This window comes from Pholcus phalangioides, unplaced genomic scaffold, assembly GCF_987345545.1.
Source record: "Pholcus phalangioides strain wild (caught in Gottingen) unplaced genomic scaffold, Ppha-v1.0 ptg000011l_1, whole genome shotgun sequence".
NCBI classification, from domain to species: domain Eukaryota; kingdom Metazoa; phylum Arthropoda; class Arachnida; order Araneae; family Pholcidae; genus Pholcus; species Pholcus phalangioides.
This window is the reverse complement of record NW_028301604.1, coordinates 6,056,801-6,080,320: the sequence shown is the minus strand read 5'-3', so window position 1 is coordinate 6,080,320 and position 23,520 is coordinate 6,056,801. Positions and strand designations below refer to the sequence as shown.

The 23,520-nt window shown below is 35.2% G+C and overlaps 1 protein-coding gene across 2 annotated transcripts in view; it reads right to left on the bottom strand.

Annotated features, from left to right (window-relative positions):
• Positions 1–23,520, bottom strand: part of LOC149079983 (acetylcholine receptor subunit alpha-like) — a 217,503-nt gene that overhangs the window by 47,000 nt on the left and 146,983 nt on the right. For both annotated transcript variants that reach the window (XM_089238903.1, XM_089238904.1), the window contains 2 exons: positions 6,425–6,469; positions 1,492–1,601 (listed from right to left, as the gene is read on the bottom strand). In XM_089238903.1, coding sequence (XP_089095029.1) covers positions 1,492–1,601; positions 6,425–6,469 — 155 coding nt within the window. The remainder of the gene's footprint in view (positions 1–1,491; positions 1,602–6,424; positions 6,470–23,520) is intronic.

Genomic DNA, 23,520 nt, shown 5'->3' with positions numbered 1-23,520 from the left:
CTATCAATTTGCTTCACTATTTTCCCACGTACGCGTAAGTAGGTACTAAAGCAATCCTATAATTTCACCGTCCACACTATGAAAACGGACTTTAGTGTTGAGCTGAAACAGAAAATTTATTTATTCCCCAGAAATTCTCCACATACGACAAAAAGTTACTATTTTCCGAAATAGAATTTAAAGAATAAGAAACCATATATCCCCAAACGGAGTCTGACCGGATAATTTCGTTGAAAGTATTACGGAAATATTTCTTCTTTGTTTCAGTCATTTGAAAGAACATTTTGAAATAATCTAAAATCTTTCATTCTGTGAAAAAATTAGTGAATGACATTCAAAAAAATAGATCAACGTCCTATTAATAGTGTGTGGAAAATTCATCACTAACAATTCACCGCTGGAAAATTCACCGAAAGGAGAATTCGCCGCCACGACATGCCAATTCACCGCTAGGAAAATTAACCGGTAAACACTTCATTGACAATGCGGCATAGTCAGTGAGTGGATGAGCAGGTGAGTCATTGATCAAGAGTGTCAGGGAGTTGGTGAGTGAGCAGCGTGCCCCCTCTCCCACAAGAGTGGGGCTGAAAGGGCTCCAGTCTAGCGACCTGGGTTGATTCTTAGCATTTTTTTTTGCTTTTTCACAACTACAAATTCACTATAAAAGTACCAGTGAAAAGTCTGGTTTCAGGGTCTGCTAAAGATCATAGACTAGAGGCACTGCTGCAGGATGTGAGGAGTCATGGTGAGCAGAGGTGGGCAAGTGAGTGAGCGAGTTACTCATACAGTTACTCACTCAATCGCTCATTCACTTTGTAAATCACCTACTACTCGTTCATTCATACTGTCACTCACCTACTCACTTGGTCACTGACTCGCTTACTCATTCATTCACCGGTTCACTCCCACAATCACTCAATCCCTCACTTACCCATTCACTTGGTCACTCACTCAATCGCCCACTCAGGTAAGGGTGGTATTCACCGACATGGTTTAAAGTATAGTCACAATTTTTGGATAGGAGATCGACACGGATTGGTTAAATTCAAGTTTTTAACCGATACGTGTCGCTCTCCTATCCAAAAATTGTGACCTAAATCATGTCGGTGAATACCCATCCTGATTCACCTACCCACTCGATCACTAATACGGTTACTTACTTATTCAGTCACTCACCTGTTCACTTGATGACTCATACGGCGACTCACGTAATCGCTTACTCACCTATACGGTTACGCACTCGCTCATTCATACGGTCACTCACTCATTAACTTTTTTGCTAGCTCGTCCACCAACTCATTCGCTCACATCTTCACTCATATACTCAATCACTAGATCACTCACTGGTGACGAACGTTGTCGTTGAATTGTTTTTGTTGGTGAATTTTCCTCTCAGTGAATTGCTTGTCTCTGAGCTGTTGTCGTTGGATTTCCCGTAAATCCCTATTAATAGATATAAGTAATGATAAAAGAAAACATGATGACTCATACTTGTTGTAAAGAACGATGTCCGGTCTCCAAATATGATCAGAAGGAACATGCAACATGTCCACTCCTCCATATTCTCTTGGATCCCATGTCAACTTATAGTCATGCCAGTACTAGAAATAAAAGCATAGAACTATTTTTATTCCGAAATTATATTATAAACAAAAGAATTTATTTCTATTCGACGTGAAAAGAAAATTGAATGAACATGAAAAATATTTCTCGAGGCACACACAATGTTTATCCCATTCAGGACAACAATATTCCCTGGAGGTTAACGATATCAACACAATACTGAAGTAAACAACGTCATCGAAAATCGATAAAATATCCCGCGATTTCTTCACATTGCGATTCGACGACCGTGATCTGTTTCTTCGGTGTGGCAAGCCTTGCTGAAGTTTATCGTCTCAATAATGAATTCCTTGATTTATTTTAAAATTAATAATAAAACATGGTGTGATGTTTATGGTGGAATATTCAATTCTTTCAGCAGACCATTAATCTATAATAACGTGCAGCACTCTTGCGAAATTTTATAGGGCCGTATTTTGAAACTTCATCGCGTGCGCATAAGAAATACGGATATCCGTACAAAAACAAATGTGAAAGGTGGATTCAACGATCTCATTTCTGGATATTGAGGGCCTACCAGAATACATACGTGCGTCACTCTCCATTGATGTGCGGCTATTTTTGAAGGGATTGTACCACTCTTTTATCTGTGTGGTGCCCATTTCCGAAGGTCTGTTGAATCTTGAGGATTGTTTCCACTCAAGAAACACAAAACTTGACACAAAATTTAATGCCGTTCTGTTCAATTTTTTACTGCTATTTTGTCAAAACAAAAATGCGACAAGATGCTCACTTCCTCACTCATCGGCCATCCGCCAGTGACTGGCTAGTTCTGCAGGCAGGTCAAAATCCAAGTATGCGCACTAGGATAGCCTACATACGTGTGCTAAACCACGCTTCCCTAGCTTTATTAGTTGACGCACAAAAAAATATTATCGGATATTTTTCAAACAAACCTCTTTTTCGAAAGTATTTATTGAATTAATCAATTACGCTTGAGTATGTGTAATCACCGATAAAAGTGATGATTTTTTTAGCATTTATCAAATTTACCAACGATGCGTGGGTATTATGCATAACCGCCTACAAAAGTGATAAATTTATGAAACTTACCGAGACGAGTGACAATTATGCATAATCAACCAGTTATTATGCATAGTAATCGATTTATCAAATTTACTGTAACATCAACACTGACTGGATGACTTCCTTATGTATACAAGGTATTTCGCAATGAGTGTACGAAAAGAATAAAATTTCTACGGTCGAGTCTAAAATTAAAATAAAATGTGATAAATGATCAGCAAGAAGAGAGAAATTCAGCCGTAATAGTGATATCTTCATGAAATATTGATTGAAATACTAGTATAAATTAATTTTTTTTAGTATATTCCCCTCTCTCCTATGATATTTATTTCATGTTTTACTTTATAAAACTAAAGTAAAACATGAAAGCAACCATAGACATTCTATTCTTTTTAGACACTCTTCGTGAAATACAGACAGTGCACGCCGCTTTATGTGATCACACCGGGACTCGGGGGGGGGGGGTTTCAGGTAACAATAACCAATTGATAATTATATCTGCAAAAATCACGGTTATGAGCACGATGAATACCGAACGGGACAATTCTGTTTTTCTTTCCGACGTAACTGGTTTCAAAATGTTAAATCTTGAATTTTTTTTCAACTGCACTCTATACTAGGATTTTTCCCCCTTTAAGTTAATATCATTTTTTTATATTCAGAAATTATGAGAAGTTAGAATTGATGTCTGTCTAATGTGTACCACGAATTACGATACTATTTTATAATGTGTCATGGGCGGAGATACGGAGGGGGGGGGGGTCGTGGGGACATTGCCCCAGCATCAAAGATGAAGTCGACTGATCTAATGCATATATGTATAGATGAACTGACATCATCATCATCGTGCCCCCCTCCCCAGACTTCCAAGTCTATCTCCGCCTATGTAATGTGTGTTACGTTCCATACATCCCTTGTGGAAGTCTTCAGGCCTCAGAACTGTGTATGTGGTCAGTTGAAAGAAACTGACCATGAACTGAAGAAAGGGACTTTTTTTTATCTTACAGATGCCTTCACTATAGGAAAGAAATTGCAAAAGAAGCGCTACGCGTACATGGATGATAGCAGTTATTAAGGCTCAGTTATAACTTTAACAACTCACTTGTTTCACGACAATATTGTGAACTGTGAATACGGGAATTTTCCTGAATAGCCTTCGGATCTTCTACATCACTGTTTCTCAACCGCCGGGCTCTACATGAGTCAACCTGGACCGTGAATGGTTACAGTTTAATCTTTACCCATTTATTTCCCATAAGTGGTGTGTATGACTGAGCCTTGCACTCAGAAAAAAGAAATTAGCCGAGCGAAAGACTTCCGAAGGTTGAGAACCACGGCCTTACACAATCTTTCAGACAGATAACGATAACTGATTGTTGGGAAAAAATGAGTTTGATTCAACCTGTTAGGTTTAAAATATGCAAAAAGAACAAAACTTCTGACGAAAAAAAATGATAACATGAATCGAAGTCGTGATAACCACAAATACATTTTTCCCATGTTATGATAATGATCCGCTCCGTACTTTGCAAAAGTGATAACAATACCAAAATGATAATATTATTTGCGATCCTAATATGTGGCGTCTACTGTATAAGCAGTTTTTTGACTTGATCAAACATTTAGAAAGCAAAAACCGAGGTCCTTGTCCATAGTTACATCAGCCCATCTAAATTGCATTTTTAATGTGCAAACTAAATTGCATTCTAATATCTGCTGTTATAGTCAGATGCACGGTATCCTTTGATAGAGGATGTCCTGGTTCATAACTGTCAGGTGAATGCTCGGTGGGATAAGCATATCTGACAGCTACATGAAAGCACATTACTCACGTTTAGTCTAGCCAAGTTTAGTTCATTCTCTTCCACTTCTCTTCATTGACTCTTGAAGGTTATAAAGTGCCTTTGAGGGTTATATGTCTGTACACACAGTAATTGCGTTGCGTCATTCACGTATAATCTTAGATACCTATGGATGCTAGTGGGAAATCATTTATGTGTGAAAATGTTATGTACCGGTTGACATTTGAGCTTCAATTTATTCCACAGTATATACATCTTTCTTTAGGAATTTAATTTGTTTACCTTAACATTTTCAGACCCGGCTATTCATTTTTTGGAATTTTCAAGATATTACTGCGTTTTTGATACTCAAAAAATTCATTAAAAGCATAAATGTCATCAAATATTTTTTTTTTTATTTTAATTTTGTTTTGTTTTTTGTGTGTGAAGAAATAATTCATTTCGTTCAAATTCTTTCAACCAAGATGATGCAGGGCGTATTCATCTTCACATGCAATAATTTCCAGAATTTTATTGCTAAATTTTATGTAATAAATCACACTTTTCCCGGAGGCACTTTCTTCTGGAAGCCATCTTAAAAAACATACTGAAAGTTTTACTTAAGTGTTACCCTTTGTGATGAAAGCCCTCAAAGTTCATATTCCTCCATATTTCTAACTCAAATCTTACACAATTCTTTACGGGGTCTACTACCTTTTCTCATGTAGAAATATTATTAAAATATTATTTATTCATCGATTTATTTCAAATTTTTACCACATATTTTTGATTTTGTATGCTATCCTATGCCAGTACAAAATTTTAAATATCTCTAAAACTTAATATTTTACAAATTTTCAAAAATCCCATTAAAAACAGCTCGCGCCCGTGATAAAATTAGATGAAATCAATGTAGTTGAATAAAAAATGATGCTGCAAATGCTTGCTGTTCGATTGCTCTTGCAACTACAAGGGTATTTTTATGGAATACTCTCTCAAATATATATGACTTGGAAATACAGTAAAACCTCTTTTAGAGAGTTGCGGACCAGAAAAATTGGTCCTTATAAAGTATGATCCCTTTATAGATGTGACCATTTATAAAGGCTTTATTATATGTATGTGTTAATAATTGGTACTAGCAGACCGAGAGCTGAAAGGAGTTGAGTATGCAAAATATTGGGACCGCATTTTGTCGATTGATGTAAGCTCACAACAGCTCAAATGTTAATATTCTGGATGTTACCGGTCCATTTTATGGCCCAATTTTTTTTATCCCCCCCCCTCTTTGGGGATCAAAAAAATCGATTGAGCACATGCTATAGAGTCATTTTAAAGATTAATTTAATGACGATAGGTGGTTTTTGGTGGTGGTGGCTCATTGATTATACTTGGCTATGAAGCACAAAATGGTAACTTACGCCCACGACAAATGACAAAGCGACTTTTGCCGGAGTCTTTGATTCAGCCCTGTCAGCCTCAACAATGTCTTGCAATTGCAAAAAATTAGGATTAACTTGTATTTCGATGTGCAAGCGTGTAAATAATGATTGCCAAAATAAAAATGATTGATTATTTGTCTTTATTTCGCATATTTCTGTGTGAATTTGTCTTTTCTTGTTGAATTATTTTTTATTAACAATAAATGTTTTTTATTAATATTTTTCCTTTTTATATATTTCATTTTACAACCTTTTATTAATATTATCATCAGGAAAAACTATCTATCGTCATTAAACTAATCTTTAAAATGACATTATAGCATGTGCTCATTGGATTTCTTTGTTACCTAAAGGGGGGGGGGGGTGTTAAAAAATTAGACCAGCATGCTTTTCTATGGAAATACTGGAAATATATTTAATAATATCATCGATACTTAAATAACGTATAAAAGCCATTTTTTTACCTGAAAATTTATAAACACCGCTATCATTATTAAATCGAAACAAAACAATTTACAATTTGGAAAAGAAAAACAAAATATTTTCCAATACCTGCTCAACCCATAAATTCGTTGTCATTATTTGGTTCTTCAAATTCTGTAAAATTGAAAAAAAAGGGTCGCTATAGAAACACATTTATGTCTGTGATATAAATACAATATATACTCGATTCAAATAATAATTAGTTACAAAATTTTATCGCATTTGATGATAATGATCCGACTATTTTTTTGAAATACAGCATAAAACTAAGTCAACTAGAAGAAACAAGTGCGTTTCGATTCATTTACTTTTCAAACCGTGAGAATAATCATTGGGTCTACCCTAGCCTACATTCTCAGGAACACTGAACGTATAGAGCAGTGATTATCAACCTTTAGAAGTCCGTGGCCCGGTTGAATTCTTTATTTTGTGGGAAATGCCCGGTCACAAACATAACTAATAGTAAATAAATTGGGAAAAATGAAAAGATGAATCACTCACGGACAGGTTTGACTGATGCGAGGGCCTGGTGGTCAAGAAACACTGGTATAGAGAATATATAGGGCGAATATTTCTCTCTTCCTAAATTCTTGTAAGTTATTTTCTAAAATTTACATAAGAAATTTTTCCCCGTGACATGATTACCTAATGCAGTTAAAGTTCGTTATAACAACAGTTCACAATCAGAGGGTAAAATTGCCGTTATAACGAAGTTCTCGTTATAAACGAATTTAAGTTTTTTGCACTGTAGAAACATGTAAATGGGAAAAAGAAACTAGAATATAATATGTTTTACCTTTCATTTTGAACTACTTTTGCTGAAATATGCATCTATAATTAACTGTTTGTGCATATACAATTTCTGTTGTAAAACAAAATTTCTCACTTAGTGTAATGCAACAGTTTTTGCAACTGGAGTATTCGTTGCACTGTGGAAATGTCCAATAACATTTAAGGCAGAGAAATGATTAAGACCTGTTTACCTTGTGTCTAGTTTTGGAAGATATTAAGAAAAGAGAGAGAGAGAGAGAAGGGGGAAATGATTTATGATTTTTTTTAAGGGAAATAACAATATCAACACCAGAGGTCATGGCCCAACCTGTGCACCCAACACACCTACAGATAAAATTATGTGTTTTTCACCGCCTATATAGATTACAAGAAGATAAAATACATCATGTGGTCTTCTTAGCCATGGGAAAGTACTGACATACCCCGTTTATAAACATTTATGAATAGTGTGAAGAGATTTAAAAAAGTCCCACTTTTTCTATCCATTTTTATGTATAATTATTAAAGAAAGGGAAAGGAAAAAAATGTTTTTTCGAGAATTTCCATTCATGTGAAAGCGAATACGTTCTGATTTCCATTCATAAATGACTCGCTATAAGTGGATATATTTTGTATCTTTAACATTAGCTCTTTGACAAACACTTGCGAATTGCGAGATTCCCGTTATAAGCCGTATTCGTTATGACGGGCATTTACTGTAAACGTGCTGGGTGATTGCCTTTTCTCATAATATTCCCAGATGACATTTTGCCTTTCTACATTTCAGTACATTCGTTGAATGCCTAAAATATCCGTATCTGGTTTGTCATTTCTCATACGAAAATTCCAATACCGGGAGAATACAACTTCGTTAAGACGCCACGGGATGAATCACAACATATATATCCATCTGAAATAATTTATAGGGAAAAAAAGTTATGTGTTTTCTAGAAGGAAATAAGTCTGGGTATCAACTGAGAAAACTGGCAGCTTTGTGAAATAGCTGCATTGAAATTAATTTCAAAGCTTTACACGTCTCAATTTAACGGCACATCATTGGGCTTGAAGAATGCTCTTCTTTGATCTCGAGAGAGTTTCAATCAATATTTCGTCCTGACACGACTTACCCAGTCGCAAATAAGATCGCTTGACAATTATGCTATACACGTGCTGTTGGGCCAGCCGAGCTGAAGCGCCTGCAATTGAATGAAGATGTTCATTTGCTCAATGTCTCAGCCTGATCGATTTGAGGAGATCCAAGCAGAAAATTCGCCTCAATTATCATTAAAATTTAGTTGAAATCCCCAAGACTTTTTCAAGTAGAATAAACACTTTCTTGATTTTTACACCCAACGTGTTCTAATTTCAGTATATTTATTTTTTTAACGATTCAGAAAACACGAAAAATCAGTAGTTTAGCTTATAGTGGAAAAAATACTGTTTTTTGGAAATTATTATCTTATTAACATAAATGAACTACTTAGGGATGCAGATTTATGGCTCTCACACAAATAGCCCTCAAGTGTGTATGAAACTGGAGTTAGAAAATTGGAAGTGTCGATATGAAAATGGCCATGAAGTGATTTTGAAAAGGAAAGTTAATCGAGAGATATATCTACAGGTGAAAAGCGGTTGCATATTGAGTTCATTGCGGTGCTTGAGTTCAGTGACGCAGGCGGTTGATAACCAATAGTTAAGAATGAAGCGAGCGGATTTATTTTGAATAGATTCTAATTTGTCCATGTTTGAGAGAGTATGGGGGGTCCCAGATTTCACAGTCATATTAAAGTACAGGAAGGATGTAGGTTTGGAAGCAGAGATGTCTGAGGTGACGGGTGGAGTTTTTGAGGTTTCGACGAAGGAAAAAAAGAGTTTTTATAGACACTTATATGAAAGATTTAATCATATGGAGGTTAATTAAATTAAATTAAGACATAAATTTTTGTTTGCCATAGTGCCTATAAATTGACGTGCTTCTCAGTGGATTCATCTGTTTTCATTTGAAAATATTGATAAATACTTCAAAGTTTTTTTATATTTCCGTAGAGTTTCAACCATGTTGATTGTTTCGTACATTTTTTTGTTTCTGGGATTATTGAATAGTTGCAATAGCATTGCACTATCTCATAAGAATTTCGTAATTTAAAGCAGCAGCAGCGAGAAAGAGAGAAACATCAGCACAAAAAAAAATCCTCCAAAATCATAAAAAAATCTTTACATTATGAGAATAAAAATATGCTATATTTCTATAAAAAATATGAATCGCAGTATAAATCAGTTAAAGAGGAGGTAGGGCTTTTTTTTTGATAAATTTCTATACATGATTGCGAGCAAAGTTTATCGCTTGAGTTATGAGTCGAATAAATCATTTCTTGGACTAACAAAAAATTGATAGAGCTAATATTTCATAGTGATTTATAGACAAGAAAATACAAAAAATAAAAATGCCGAAATTGCAAAAGAGTTGACGGAGACCAAACGTTTCTACTCAAGCTGACAGAATCTCGTCATCGAATTTGACTGGACACACTTGAGGACCTTTTTTTTAAAAGGGAACATTTCCACTCTCTCTTATTTTCGAAATGCACTTTTCAACGGTTTCTGAATCTTCCTGATGAGCTTTAACGGATTATGAAACCGGGTTTATTCAAACGGGGAAATATGTTTGGTCGAAATTAAAATGTAAAGTGGGTCGCGTTTCTACCTATAGGAAATATATCCATCTTGTCAATTCACTTCGGTATTTTTCATTCGAAAGGGAACGTACAAAGCGGTTGTCTCATTGGCATTAACGAATTTTTTTCAAAACGACAGATTTTTCAGAAGCCCTTTCAAAGTCGCATTCTACAGTAGAACCTCTCGATAACGGACACTTATAGGACCGAAAATTTTGTCCCCTAACGAAGAGTGTCCGTTAATGGATATTAAAATACATTGAGTCTCGTCGACGTAATTGAAAAAAGTGCCCGCTAACACAAGTGTCTGTTATGGAAGGTTCCACTGTAGAATTATCGTGTTTTTCATGCTATTTATGTGAGAGAGTTGAAGTACCTTAGTTAGCTAGGTGAAAAATTCTGGAATCAACGGGTTGCGTAGAAATTTCCAATTTTTTTCAGACTTAAAAAAAAGTTATCTCCAATTCTGATCAAAAGGTAACATTTCTACAAATTTTCTTTCAAAACGGAATATTTCTAAAATTTGGATGCAGATAACTCCCTTGAATATTGATCAAGAAACATAATACTTAAATAATCTAAAACCACTCCTTTATGCTACCTGTTGGGCTATTTTCTATGTTTGTACTGTGACATGTTGGTGGCTCGATTCCCCCAGAGAAATACAAATACAAATACAACGCCACAACAGGCAAAATGCCCAACGAGGTGGCTGAGGATAAGATGTCCATAATAGCCCATGTGAGATTTCTTTCCGAAACTCGTCTTTATTTAGTATCCAGTTTAGAAAAAGTTTGAGAACCCCTGCCCTAATACATAATCTTTACTACAATCGGGGGGATAATTTGAGTAATTGATTAATTGTATAATGACGATAATGACAACACATACTGCATAAATGCACATCTCGCACATTTTCTGTGAAATGCATTTCACTTTACTATAGAATTGCTTTGGAACTGTGTTTGTTGCCAAGGGTTATTAATAAGCAATACAGTATTCTACGATTTCACCGAAAATTCGCAACATTTTTGGTGAAAATTAACAATGTCCCGTATTTATGATCCTAATTTATCGTATTTATGATCTCAATTTCCCCGTTTTTCGATGAAATATGATCACCCTGATCATGATGAAACAACTTCATAACAGTGTGTGACATTGCATCAGATTATATTTTTCATCAAAAAATAAGTTTTAAAAACGTTAACCTCGGTTGTAATGAAAAAAATTCACGGAATCTTCGATGTCGTTATAACTGAGATTTTGCATATTTCAAATATTATATTTTTTTCGAGAACGTAAGCAAGTACCGTATTTTCATTTCATGGACAAGATTCGTTGTGTGAAGGTGTTAGGTGAAGCATACAGTTTGTGATATCCCAAAAGTTTCTATTCCATTAAAAATCGACACGATATGTATGGAAAAAAAATGTGGGTCATAGGTAAGGAAAGTACATCAGCATTCGCGCAAGGCACGGAGCACTGCACTTAGACCATAATATTTCCTTTTCCACCCAAAAAATATTCATCCACCATATATAAGAAAGAGGGGGATCTAGACGAGCACGAACGAACGATGCGACGCCGAAGGTTTTTCACGTTCAGACCAAAAGAGAACTGGTGCATAAGGAAAGATTAGCTGCCAAAGTCCCACTGATATTGCGTTTCTCGCTATGTATGCGGACAACGGTGTGATTATAAATGAAGTTCCGATTCCTTCGCGTGCTTGAGTTCTCTGCATTTCATCACCCATAGGAATATTTCTAGATATAATGGTGAAATCTATTCATCTTTCTGTTTACTACATAGAAAATCTAATAGACTAATGTTGTTATTCCTATCAGTTCTATTCGAAACATACGCAATCTAAAGAGATCCCACTCTTTAATGTTAACGATGTTCATATACTCTCTGTAATTCACATATTCCTAAACAACAACCACTGAAATTGATTAAAAACACATACAGTGGAACCTCGATAACTCGACACCCCAAAAGCATCAATAAACATGCCGACGTAAGTGCGTGTCAAGTTAACGAGGTTTTATGTGATCTCACCTTCCTAATTTTTAAACACCATTTATGTCACACACATATTTACTTATAAATATAGCGGAATAATTTTATTTTATCGTCTATAAATTAACAAAAAAATGTCTACAATTTTCTACGAAGTTTCAGAATAATCTCGAATTATAGTGAAAACGCATAATTGTATCGAGATATCTGTTATTTGCGAATGGGCAGTGTGACTGTTAGAAAAACACTTTCATTTTTTAACTTGGAAATTTCGATCTAAAAACATTTTTTTAGCTTATTCAACCTTTTCTCGTTCAAAATTCAGATATAATCCGCACTTATGTCACTTTCGTAGTCTACAGGTTGAGTTTCCAGGCTCCGAAAAGTGGAAAATGGCCCTACCCCCAAGGTATGAGGAAGTATTTTCGACCAAAAAATAACGAAAAAAATGAAACGAAAAATATATTGTTGAAATATACGAGAGAAATGTCGTGAAAATTTATTAACTGGCCACACACATTCTCTCTCTCTCTCTCTCTCTCAACGGGCAGTTTCGAAAAATTAGTTGTGATGACACCGTGAGGATCGTAGTCGATTTGTTAGGCGGGTTTTAGCTATCTTGTGTCACGAGGAACAGAGGTTTCTCCCCATTGAATTTAGTATTATGCCAACCATGAGAATAATAAATGCCGAGTTATATCCAGAGATAGTCAAGCTATCCGCAAATCAAATTATTGAGGTTCTACTGTATAATTTTGCTCAGCACATCGCGGGTAATATCTTTTATCTCTTGATTATGTCAAATATGTTGCAAGGGAATTAGTGCCGAAGAATGAGTCACCGTAACTTCCTGCGTTAAATACCTACTAAAATATTATTTGCAGATAAAAATATCATCGTATAATCAACAGTAGCGCAGGTGAGAATTTCATACATCAAAATAATGTAATATTTAGGAACGGAAGGAGTTGTTTGTCATGTTTTTAGTAGACAAAATGCCGATTTTTCAACTCTCATCTAGATGACACCTATAAAAAAATCTTACAAAAATCATAATCATATCATCATAAAATTTTCTCAGAATCTTATCTATAATATAAAATCTTAAAAAAATATTTTTTATAAATTAATTTCGATAATATTTATTTCTATTCGAAGCCATCAGAAAAAAATCCGCAGATAAGACGAAACGGTACATAATCTGCACCAAGAAATTCCGGCCTAATAAAATCCCGGGATAATGTGCAGAAAAATACGATAAATGTCCATGGAAACATCATCTAATATATTTCTGTTATTTACAAATAAAACCCCTCATAAAAGTTATATTTGCAAATTCGCTGTATCTAGATTGCGAAGCGTCTAATAAGAATAAAAAACAAAGGGTATAAAAAGCTAAGAAATTCATTCAATACTCGTTCAGTTTGATATAAATATCTTTGCACGCTAGCTCTCTAAATTTGTTTTATAACGATACAATAAAAATATATTTCAATGGGTTATCAAATTTCCTGAATGAAACTATAGCCTTCTGCAACTAATTTTTACTTATAGATTTCGCAAATATGCTTTATGATAATTATTTCCCATTCCTGTTTTTTGATATTATAAGTGTCACATTTGTTTGAGGATATCTTTTTCTCCGTAACTGTCACGAAGCAGAAACATTTTCTTCCGTTGTCATTCTGTCCAATTACTTGGTGCAAATTATGAATTTACTTTTAATTCAATGAATCTGAGCTCGTTCACCATGTCCTAGTAAACCAGTAGCAAACGCACGATTCTGGATTCAAACAACAGCAAGTACTTAGAGTCAAGACAAATACATGCAATGACCCTTTTACTTACGAGATGGTAAAGCAATAGAAATTACAAAGTTAACACCCATTTCCCGTTAATGATGTATTCTCAAAGCGAAAGTTAAATGATATGTTGAGAGGATTACGAGCTAGAATGCTTTCTCATTATCGCTCCCGTCGGTGACGTTCAGCTAAAATAAAAAGGTAGTAATTTAGTCGTTTGTGTGTAGATTAGCAAAGAAAATTGCTATTCCGTTTGTCTTCCTTAATTGCCCTTTGCAAAGTTATTTCGCGTAAATTGCTTCAATTTGATTCTATCACGTGGTATATAACATCAGTATCCGACCGAAATCAGTCATTTGGATCAGCAAATGGTGTTACTCCGACAGGATCTGATATGTGCTTCTCATTCTCGTTAACTGCTTTATACCTTGAGCATTGAGGAGGATATTTGTGCGGTATATCGGTACACTATATGAAAGCGCAAGCGGAAATTTCGTGTACTTTATGCTCTGAAAGTCATAAAATGTGACGAAAGAGAACGGGAAAACACTTTCGAGCGAAACAACTCATCTTCGAGTTTTCATGCACATTCATAGAAGATGAGAACGCTTATTCCCATTACGTTTTATATAAGATGCTCTCAAAAAGTGTTATAAAAATCATAAAATGTTTCTACAAACATCTCAACTTCATATACTATAAAATTGTATTTTTACAGCGCGTGTTGCAAAAGATATTTTTTAAAATTCATCTAGCTCGTTTTGAAATCTTTTTGTAACATTGCATTTAAAATGAATTATGAAGAAATTATTTTTCGAACGGTTATTTAATCAAAATATTTCCGAACTTCAAATAGCAAACGAGTTGATTAAATTTTCTGAACAAATTCATAACTCACATGTTTGCTCGGGAATCTTTTATCATTAGGGAAAATAAACAATGTTATTATGACATCCCCAATTATTGTTAAAATGATATAATTTAAAATGTAAGTAAATTGTAATTTACAATATTTAATTCTGTATTTGGTACCATTTTGAGCATTTTCATCATTAGTTGATTAACTTGAGAATTTATCTTTCTTAACAAGTGGTCTAAAATTTGAATATAGAGGAAATTTTTAAATATTCCCTATCTACAAAACACACCATGGGATAATTAAATTGCCCTTAACATCGTTCAGCGATTCTATGCTATTGCATCTAATAATAAACAATATAAAACTGTTTTATTAAAAACAGAAAGAAATGGTGCCTATAATAAAATTCAAAATGATATTTAAATACATATTTTTATTTGAAAGAATGCTTTTGGTATGGGTTCGATATGAAAATGCATAATTATTATTCTCAATGAAAAATAAGATAGTTTTTCATTGCACATCCAATCATCATTTATGTGAAATATTCGAAAACGTTTGCATTGAGACGAAATGAGTAATATTTATTCATTTATGATTAAACGGATAGAATCACTGTGTAATTTAATGAGGAATGGTATTCTACACTGGTGTAAGAAATTAAGAGAATTTGCAGACTTGGTCGATTATCTCTAGAACTACTGTACCGATTTTAATGAAATTTGATATGTACATACATTGATACAATACAAAACAAATAACCATTCAATAATTGTAATACACACGCGCATGATTGTGCGTAACACTCGTTGGAGTCGGAAGGTATGAAACAGCGGTTGCAGAATAAACAAAAAAATGGGTTAATAGGGGGTATGGTGCCCTCTTACAGATATACAGGTGTCGCAGCGTGATTTCCTACTTGAAATGAGGCAGTTTATCATTTCCTGTGGCAATTGGTCCCACTCGTTCAGCAACGCTGTTTTCATTTCCCGGATGGTTCCCGGAGGGAGGTTGCGAGTTGCAATTGCCCTCCCCAGAGCGTCCCAGACATGCTCTATAGGGTTAAAGTCTGGAGATCTGGCTGGCCAATCCATCCGGCGAATATCCTCACTCTCTAGAAAATCGTCGAGCAGAAGAGCTCTATGTGGCCTCGCGTTATCGTCCATTAAAATGAACTCAGGGCCAACTGCACCCCTGAACAGGCGAACGTAGGGCTCCAAGTCCTCATCCCTATACCTCACACCAGTCATGGTGCCTCTATCAAAGACATGGAGAGGTGTGCGGCCATCCAACATGATGCCTGCTCAGACCATTAAACCTCCTCCGCCAAGAGAACGGTTGCCCATTGATCCATACTCCAATCTCTATGCTCTCTGCACCATGATAAACGGATTCTCCTGTCCGTAGAAGTGAGCGGGACGCAAACAGCAGGTCTTCTTGCAAACAACCCTCTCTCATGAAATCTTTTGGAAACAGTCACCCTTGATACACGGGTTCCTGTGGCTGCATACAAGTCACGAGAGAGCTGAGAAGCTGTAGCACTCCTGTTACGCCTCGCTATAATCAACAAATGGCGATCTTCTCTGGCCGTCCTGGCTCTTGGACGACCTTGCCCAGGCTTTCTCTCGATGGATCCGGTATCCTGGAACTGTTTCCATAAGTTACACACGACGCTGGGCGTTAAATTGAACTCTCTACAAATCTGGACTTGAGATTGGCCTGCTTCTAGCCTCCCCACAATTCGCCACCTCATTCCATCATCTAAACGTTGGTGGTTACTCATTTTTACTGTTACAATTTCAAATTAACCGATTGCTGCAAAATGACACCAAGAAATTCGCCGAGGTGTGCTAGCGAACGAAATGCGTCTTAACTTACGCGCGCTCATAAAGCCTGTTTCTCTACTGGCTCCGCCTACACACACGTGCACGCTTACTTATTTGACGTACAAGATTTGCATTTTTGTCTAGAAGCAGTCAGTGGTTTTACATTCAGTTCAGTTCTTTCATGAAATTCAAAATTCGATAAAATATGCAAATTCTCTTAAATTATTTCACCAGTGTATAATTTGCAATAAAAAGACACCTCACACACACACATAGTTTTTTCGTTTACTTCGTAGAGATGAAGAACGAGAAACCAGCTAATGAATATTTATAACACTATGCATATGTGAGTAAAGTGGCTTTAATTGCTTTACATGTATATTCATGCTTTCATGTATAAAAAATGTACATCGCTGCAAACTTTGCTAAAAGTAATGAAGCTATACTAAATCAGCGTTAAAAATATTGTTGTCTCTATACAAAACAATACACACATACATGGAAAGTGAATTATAAGCATTTGTATTAAATTAGAATTATTAGTATTCGTAAAAACGAAACACAAATTCCAATATTGGATAAAACGCTTTGCTAATATAGCTAGAAATTCCTGAGCTATTGAATACGTGAATACATTTGAAAAGTAATACTGTCAAGCATTAATGTTACTCAGTTTTCTTAAGTAGATACCCCACAGAAATATTTTTTATTGGCACTCACACGAGGACAACTTTGGTCTTCGGCTGAGGGAAGACTATATGCAGGGTGATCATAAAATAACTTTGCTGATATACGAGCCCCTAGCGGCAGCAAAAATCAACGAATTAAAGTGAAATTTGAGATTTAGGTATTTCATAGTATGCGCTTGAGAATTAAAAGAGAAACAAAAACCTAGCTCTCGTGGCTACAGTTATGGCAACAAAGTTTTGAAAAATTCAAATATGAACACTCATTTTAATGCAATGCAAACAGATCTCGGCGCAGTAAAAACCATAAGTGGCGTCGTTGGAACGGTATCTGTGACATGAAAAAAGCTGGCGCTAGATGCAGAGAAAAAAAGAAACATGTGGAGACAACCAGTGCAGATCACATTACAAAAGCAAGAAGTCCTTCACCGAGAGGTTAGCGCACCATCCCCTTGGTGAGATCTTCTTTCTTTGAGTCCTGCGCCGACGTTTATGGTGATATAAGTACCGTTCTAACGCGTTGATTTTTGCGGCCCGTAGGGACTCGAATACGGGAAAAGTTATTTTATGACCAACTTGTATATAAAGTGCTTTGTTAGTATTCTAGCATGAGATAGATCAGTGAGAATTGGGATGTTTCTTACTCTATGAAAATGCAATTCACCGAGTTTTTTGAGGCTTCATAAACATCGGAACAAACATTCACTACTTGAGTCGCAGGTGCTTCCGAGATTAGTCGTGCAAATCCACAGCTGAGGATTCTTGAGCTATGGGTCTCGACCCAAACTTGATTTACAAGGGGCTTCCTAGATGAGTCGTACACAAATCCACTTATAGTCCTGTTATGATTGTTCTTATTGCGTCAATAGCTACACTAATTTCGAAAACAAGCAGATCCATGGGTGGCGAAGCTGATCTTGTTGAATTTGCGTCGCGGCTAAAAAAAAAATTAAGAACCTCCTGTGATATGAAATATTGAAAATCATCCCACGAAGAAATTTGCGGGACAGCTTTTGAGCCAAAAAAAAGCTTTATTCCTCCTGATATTCGAATTACTGTAAGTCACTTCATAGAAGATGAGATTACAGTCGACGTCGCCTTCTCTTCTAGCAAATAGGAAACTAAACAAAATTCTTCAGACACACAAGAAAAACACATCGAATACACTCCTTTCCTTGAAGATCGTACCGCGATTGTGCTCGAAACGTTTTATAAATCGTACATCGTCTAGACATGGCTCTCTAAAGAATCTATCGTGGTATGGACCAAGTTGTACAGCTTATTTCATTAAAAGAAAGGAAAAAAATTGAGAAATCATAAGGATTATCAAAATTGAGGTTGTTTATAAAAGAAAAGAACTAACAAAAATGGTTAACAAAATAACCGTGAAATGAAAATATCTCAAAACTAAAGTAAATTAAAAAGTAAAACGTTTGAGTTTTAGTAAGTAGATACTAGGCTGAACCAAAGAAATATTTGTAATTAGTATTCACCCAAGGACAGTTTTGGTCTTCAGCCAAGGGAATTGAGAAATTCAGTACTATGGAGAGCTTGGTTAGTATTCTAGCACGACATAGATCCGTATGAATTAGTGCTGGGAATCGATTAAAATTTTTAACTGGTTAATCAAGATTTTTTGATCGATTAATCGAATTTTAATAAAATATTTTTTTTCGCAATTATATAATATTAACTGATGATATAAAAATGTCTTTCTATTCATTTCATACACCTATTCGTTTGTTTCAAACAAACAATTAAGAAAATCAAGGTTGCCCACGTGAAGCAATTTAAGATGCTGAACGTTATATGTCAAATCTTGGGAGTTTTTTCACTTGCATCTTGTTATTTAAATCATTTATTTTAGGTTAATCACTGATTTCGAAACTACTTCCAATCTTTTCATACTGTTACTTTTTTTCATAGAAACTCTTGCCGCATAGTACTTGTTAGGAGAAGAGCTGATGATTCCCAAATATAAATACAAATACAAAAGCCACAACAGGCAAACTGCCCAACGAAATGGCTGAAGAAAATATCTGCAAAAATATGGATGTCAAAAATATATACGGAATACACGAAAAATGTTGTTTTAACGGTGGTGGCAATAAATTTTGGTCTTGTGTTCTGAAACACCCATCAAATTCAGTTTCAAGCTGAAATGTCTGTATCGCCAATTTTCATTAAAACGACACGCATTCTCCAATGCCGAAAAATTTGATTACTACATTGATTCAAATATTTTTAAATATGGTCATTCATCTAAAATGTTTTGTCTGACTGACTGAAATGGGACTAGGAAGTAACGGACGTTTTATAAATGCGTCCTTGTTCACTCCGTAAAAGGCACGGCTTCGTACGAGCTGGGATTTCCAACTGGAAATTTGTAATTTTGGCTAATGGAAATTCGAGTTTCATGTGAGGTGAAAAAGTGTATGAATCTAAGAAAAATGTTATGTACAGGAACATAATTTAAGACATCAAAAATTGGTTTCGTCAAATAAATCAAGCTAAATTGCAAACTTTTTCAAACAATCGGATTGATCGAGTGGATTAACTCAACTAAAATTTTTAACTGCGATTAACAATTGATCGATTAACTCACCCGATTAATCAATTAATCTGACCAGCCTTAGTATGATTTAGGATGATTCTTACTCTATAGAAAATGCAATCCACAGTGTTCATCCAGGCTTCATATACACACACACAAACAAACAAACACACACACACACACACGTTAATGTTTATATTTTTTATCTGTTATAGAACATTGAAAACCCCCAAGGGAATCCACGTAACAGTTTCTGAGGTAAGAAAGCTTTATTCCATCTAATATTCCATGACAACTGAAGCAAATTAACTTCAGTGTAGACAGGATTACACACACAGTCGACGTAATCTTCTGTTCTTTACATGAACTAAATTACAGAAAACCAAACGAAATTTTTCAGACTCCCGAGAAAATTACATCGAATACACTGCTTTCCTTGAAGATTGCACCGCAGTTGTGCTCTAAACGTTTATAAATCGTACTTCGTCTAGCCATGGCTCTCTAGGACGGAATCTATCATGACATGGACCAAGTTGTACAGCTTATTTGATTCGGAGAGAGGAAAAAATTGAGAAATCATACAACAAAAAGGGAGAAACATCAAGATTGAAGTTGTTTGTGAAAGAAAAGAACTCCGAAAAGGGAAACAAAAACCTAAAATGAAAATATTTCAAAACTTACTTAATTTTAAATGGATAAAAAAAGTAAAACATTTGAGCAAAAAACCAAAACTACACGTAAATTTTCGCGCAAATGTTTTTTCCTAGACGCTCCCCAGACATTTGAAATTGAGATAATTTGTTTCTCGCAGAAGAGAGAGTATTTTTTTTCAGAGTCTGTGTGGACTAAAACAATATATGACAAACTTTAACTATTTTATGCTGCGGTGTCTCTTTTTGTGGACTTTTCTTAAAAATTCGCGATGAGAAGATAATTGGAATTTTCTAAAACGAGCGAAGCAATACACGAGAAAAAAAAAAATTCAAATTAGAACTTTGAATGGACTCATGTGAAATTCGAGATGGCATAGATAAACAGGCTGTAAAGTCAAAAAGTATTTATGCACAAGGAATTGCGATGCAACAAATAGACTCGACAACGTCCAGTCTGTTTGTTATGTCATCTGAAATTGTACAATATCAAATAGAATATAATTTACGGAACTTTTTGGAATCGTCTTATTTTTTTACATTTGTTACAACGAGGGATAATTGTAAATTTACACATTACGCAATTTATGAAATTTTTCGATAATATGTGTTAGACAGGGGTTTTAACCATTTTTTCAGCTGTGACACAAAATCAACAACATGATCAACTTCGCTACCCATTGCTCTATTTTTTAGCTAAAATTTTTTATTGAATATTCCCGATTAACAAAATGTTTATTTTTCGAAATATATGAAACCAGTCTATGACTTATCAACTGGTGGGCTTGAGCCCAGACCCCCCGAATCGAACGGGGGACTCCAAGTTATTCAAAGTTTTCACTGATTCTGAAATTATTTGTTTCATTAATTTCAGATTTTCATAAATTCTGAAATTTCATTAGTTTTTTCGTACGTTCATACTTTAAAAAAATATATTTTTCAGCAGTCCTGTGCATTCTATAATAACGGTATGCCGTTTTAACCGATACTGCTTCTCAAAAATATCTGAGTTCCAGCCCAGACCACCGAAATTATCAAAGAATCCCTTGAAACCAGTCAATTTATAACCAGATTGTAAAGTGGATTTGTACTGCTCATCTCAAGAGCTCTTGCGACCCAAGTTTGTTTCTCTATTTACTCCTGTATTAAAGTAACCAAAAAGTAAATTGAGCGTTTTTAGAATAGCATTCTTATTATTCGAAATAGCCTGTCCAGTGGTTTTCTAATTACTATATCGTACGATGGATTCTTATTCCTTAGAATTGATTCTTATTTATTATCAGTCAATCCCTCTGGGTAAAAAAACTAATGAAATCAATTGAAATAAGCGAATTTACTTTTCTTTTCATCGTTTCAGTTAACAATTAGAACGAATTTTCTCTTGTATCCGAGAGGGATAAATAATAATAAGAACACTGAACCTTATAAAGAACAATTTTGGGATCTGAAGAAGCGAGAGAAAAAAAATCGAGTGTTGATCAGAGCCTAAATAAGTTACTCTATCTATGTGAAAGTTCTTGGAGTCAACAAGCGTTGATAAACAGGTTCTGAAAGCTAGCGTGTAATGATATAACTAACAATCTTGGTGAATAAGAGCAGTAATCAGCGGATTGTTTACGAGTTCGTTAGTCGTGTCGAGAAAGTGCAGTTAAATTTCCAGGAGATGGAGATGCAGTGTCTTCCTGTGTTTCACTTTGAGCTTTCAAGGTAATTTAATAGAGATGTTTTAATAAAGACTAACGTGGTCACCTGAACCAAAAGCAACGAGTAACGTATCAGAAACTGCAGAAGCTTAGCAACGTTTAATACTTACTATTCTGTAGGATCTCCTTTAATAATTAAACATTGAAAGTGTATGTTTGAGTGTTGTTATGATTAAGTTCCATTGAAACAGTTACAAATACAAAGGCTACAGCAGGAAAAATTCACAACGAGATGGCTGAGAAAAGAGATGCCCATAAAAATATCTATGTCAAATATATCTAAACAGCAGCATAATAAAAGAGCAATTATTTCGTAACACAAAAATTATGATAAAATATAATACACCGACCAGAAAAAAATTTATGGTTGTGTTATCTAATGGATAGCTTCTCAATTTATCCCATACTTATCGTATTTCTTTTTAAACGTTTTAATTGAGTTGGAATTCACGACCCTGAGTAGTAAGCTATTCCATTTATTCACAATCCTATTAGCAAAAACTCCTTGTGACACCACAACTTGGAATTGTCCCGTACCAATCGATATTTGTTACCTTGTCGAAGCAGTCGATTGATGGTGTATTAATAACTCGTGATACATCCTATCCATCCCATTGAAAGTTTAAACACTTCAATCATATCCCTCAGCACCTGCACTCTTCCAATGTAAACATATTCAAGAGATCAAGTCTCTCTTCATAGCTCAAGCCCGTTTCTGGGTGGTCTTGGTACTGGTTGCTGCCCCTGGAGATGCTTCGGCTCTTGCGGATGATTCTGTCTGGCCCGGATGCCGAATGATTTTTGCAGCATGACCTACTCTTGCGAGTATCTGCTTATACCCCGAAAGGGACAGAGTTGGAATGATGTTTGGTGCAGAATGGCTCAAGCCCCCGTGTATCAACAAGAATTGACGAACTAAGCCCCAAAAAACGGAAAAATGACTTTAGGGGAACGCGAAGAGACCTTTTTAACCCCTCAACGTCGATCCACGTACTCTGTACGTTAGGCCCAGACTTCACATGCCCTCGAGCTACGTATTCAGTACGTCATGGCGGCCAACTGCATATCTTATAATTTTTTAATTAATTATATTATTTCGCGATCTCCATTATATTATTTCACTATGTTTGGTATCATTCGAAAGAGGAATAATGTGGCTTTGTGCACTTGTAATCATTATACGTATTATTTACATTTATCATATTTTATTGTGAGTTATGAACGTTTGCTGCTTTACACGTGGAGATCTGAGATATTATTGTGAAGAGCATGTTGAGCTAGTAGTTCTTTGTTACAGCAACGAGGCTGAGTTACAAATCCGATTTTTGGGCCGTGGTAGAAGAGAAAAAACAATTTTACCAAAAAGTAAATAATAAAAAAAATTAGGTAATACACGTGATACTATATAATATTATGACAAGATATTATTTTATAAACAAAAGTTTCAAACTAATTCAATGATCAGTTTAAAAGTTATAATTTTTTAACTGAACATCTGAAAAAGTCGCGATTCCAATTTAATCTTCTTCGACCTACGAGATGGGATTCATATAAATCTTCTCCGGGCGTAAGGGGTTGAGAATGAAACCCTTCTTTTGTCCACCGTTGAGCAATATT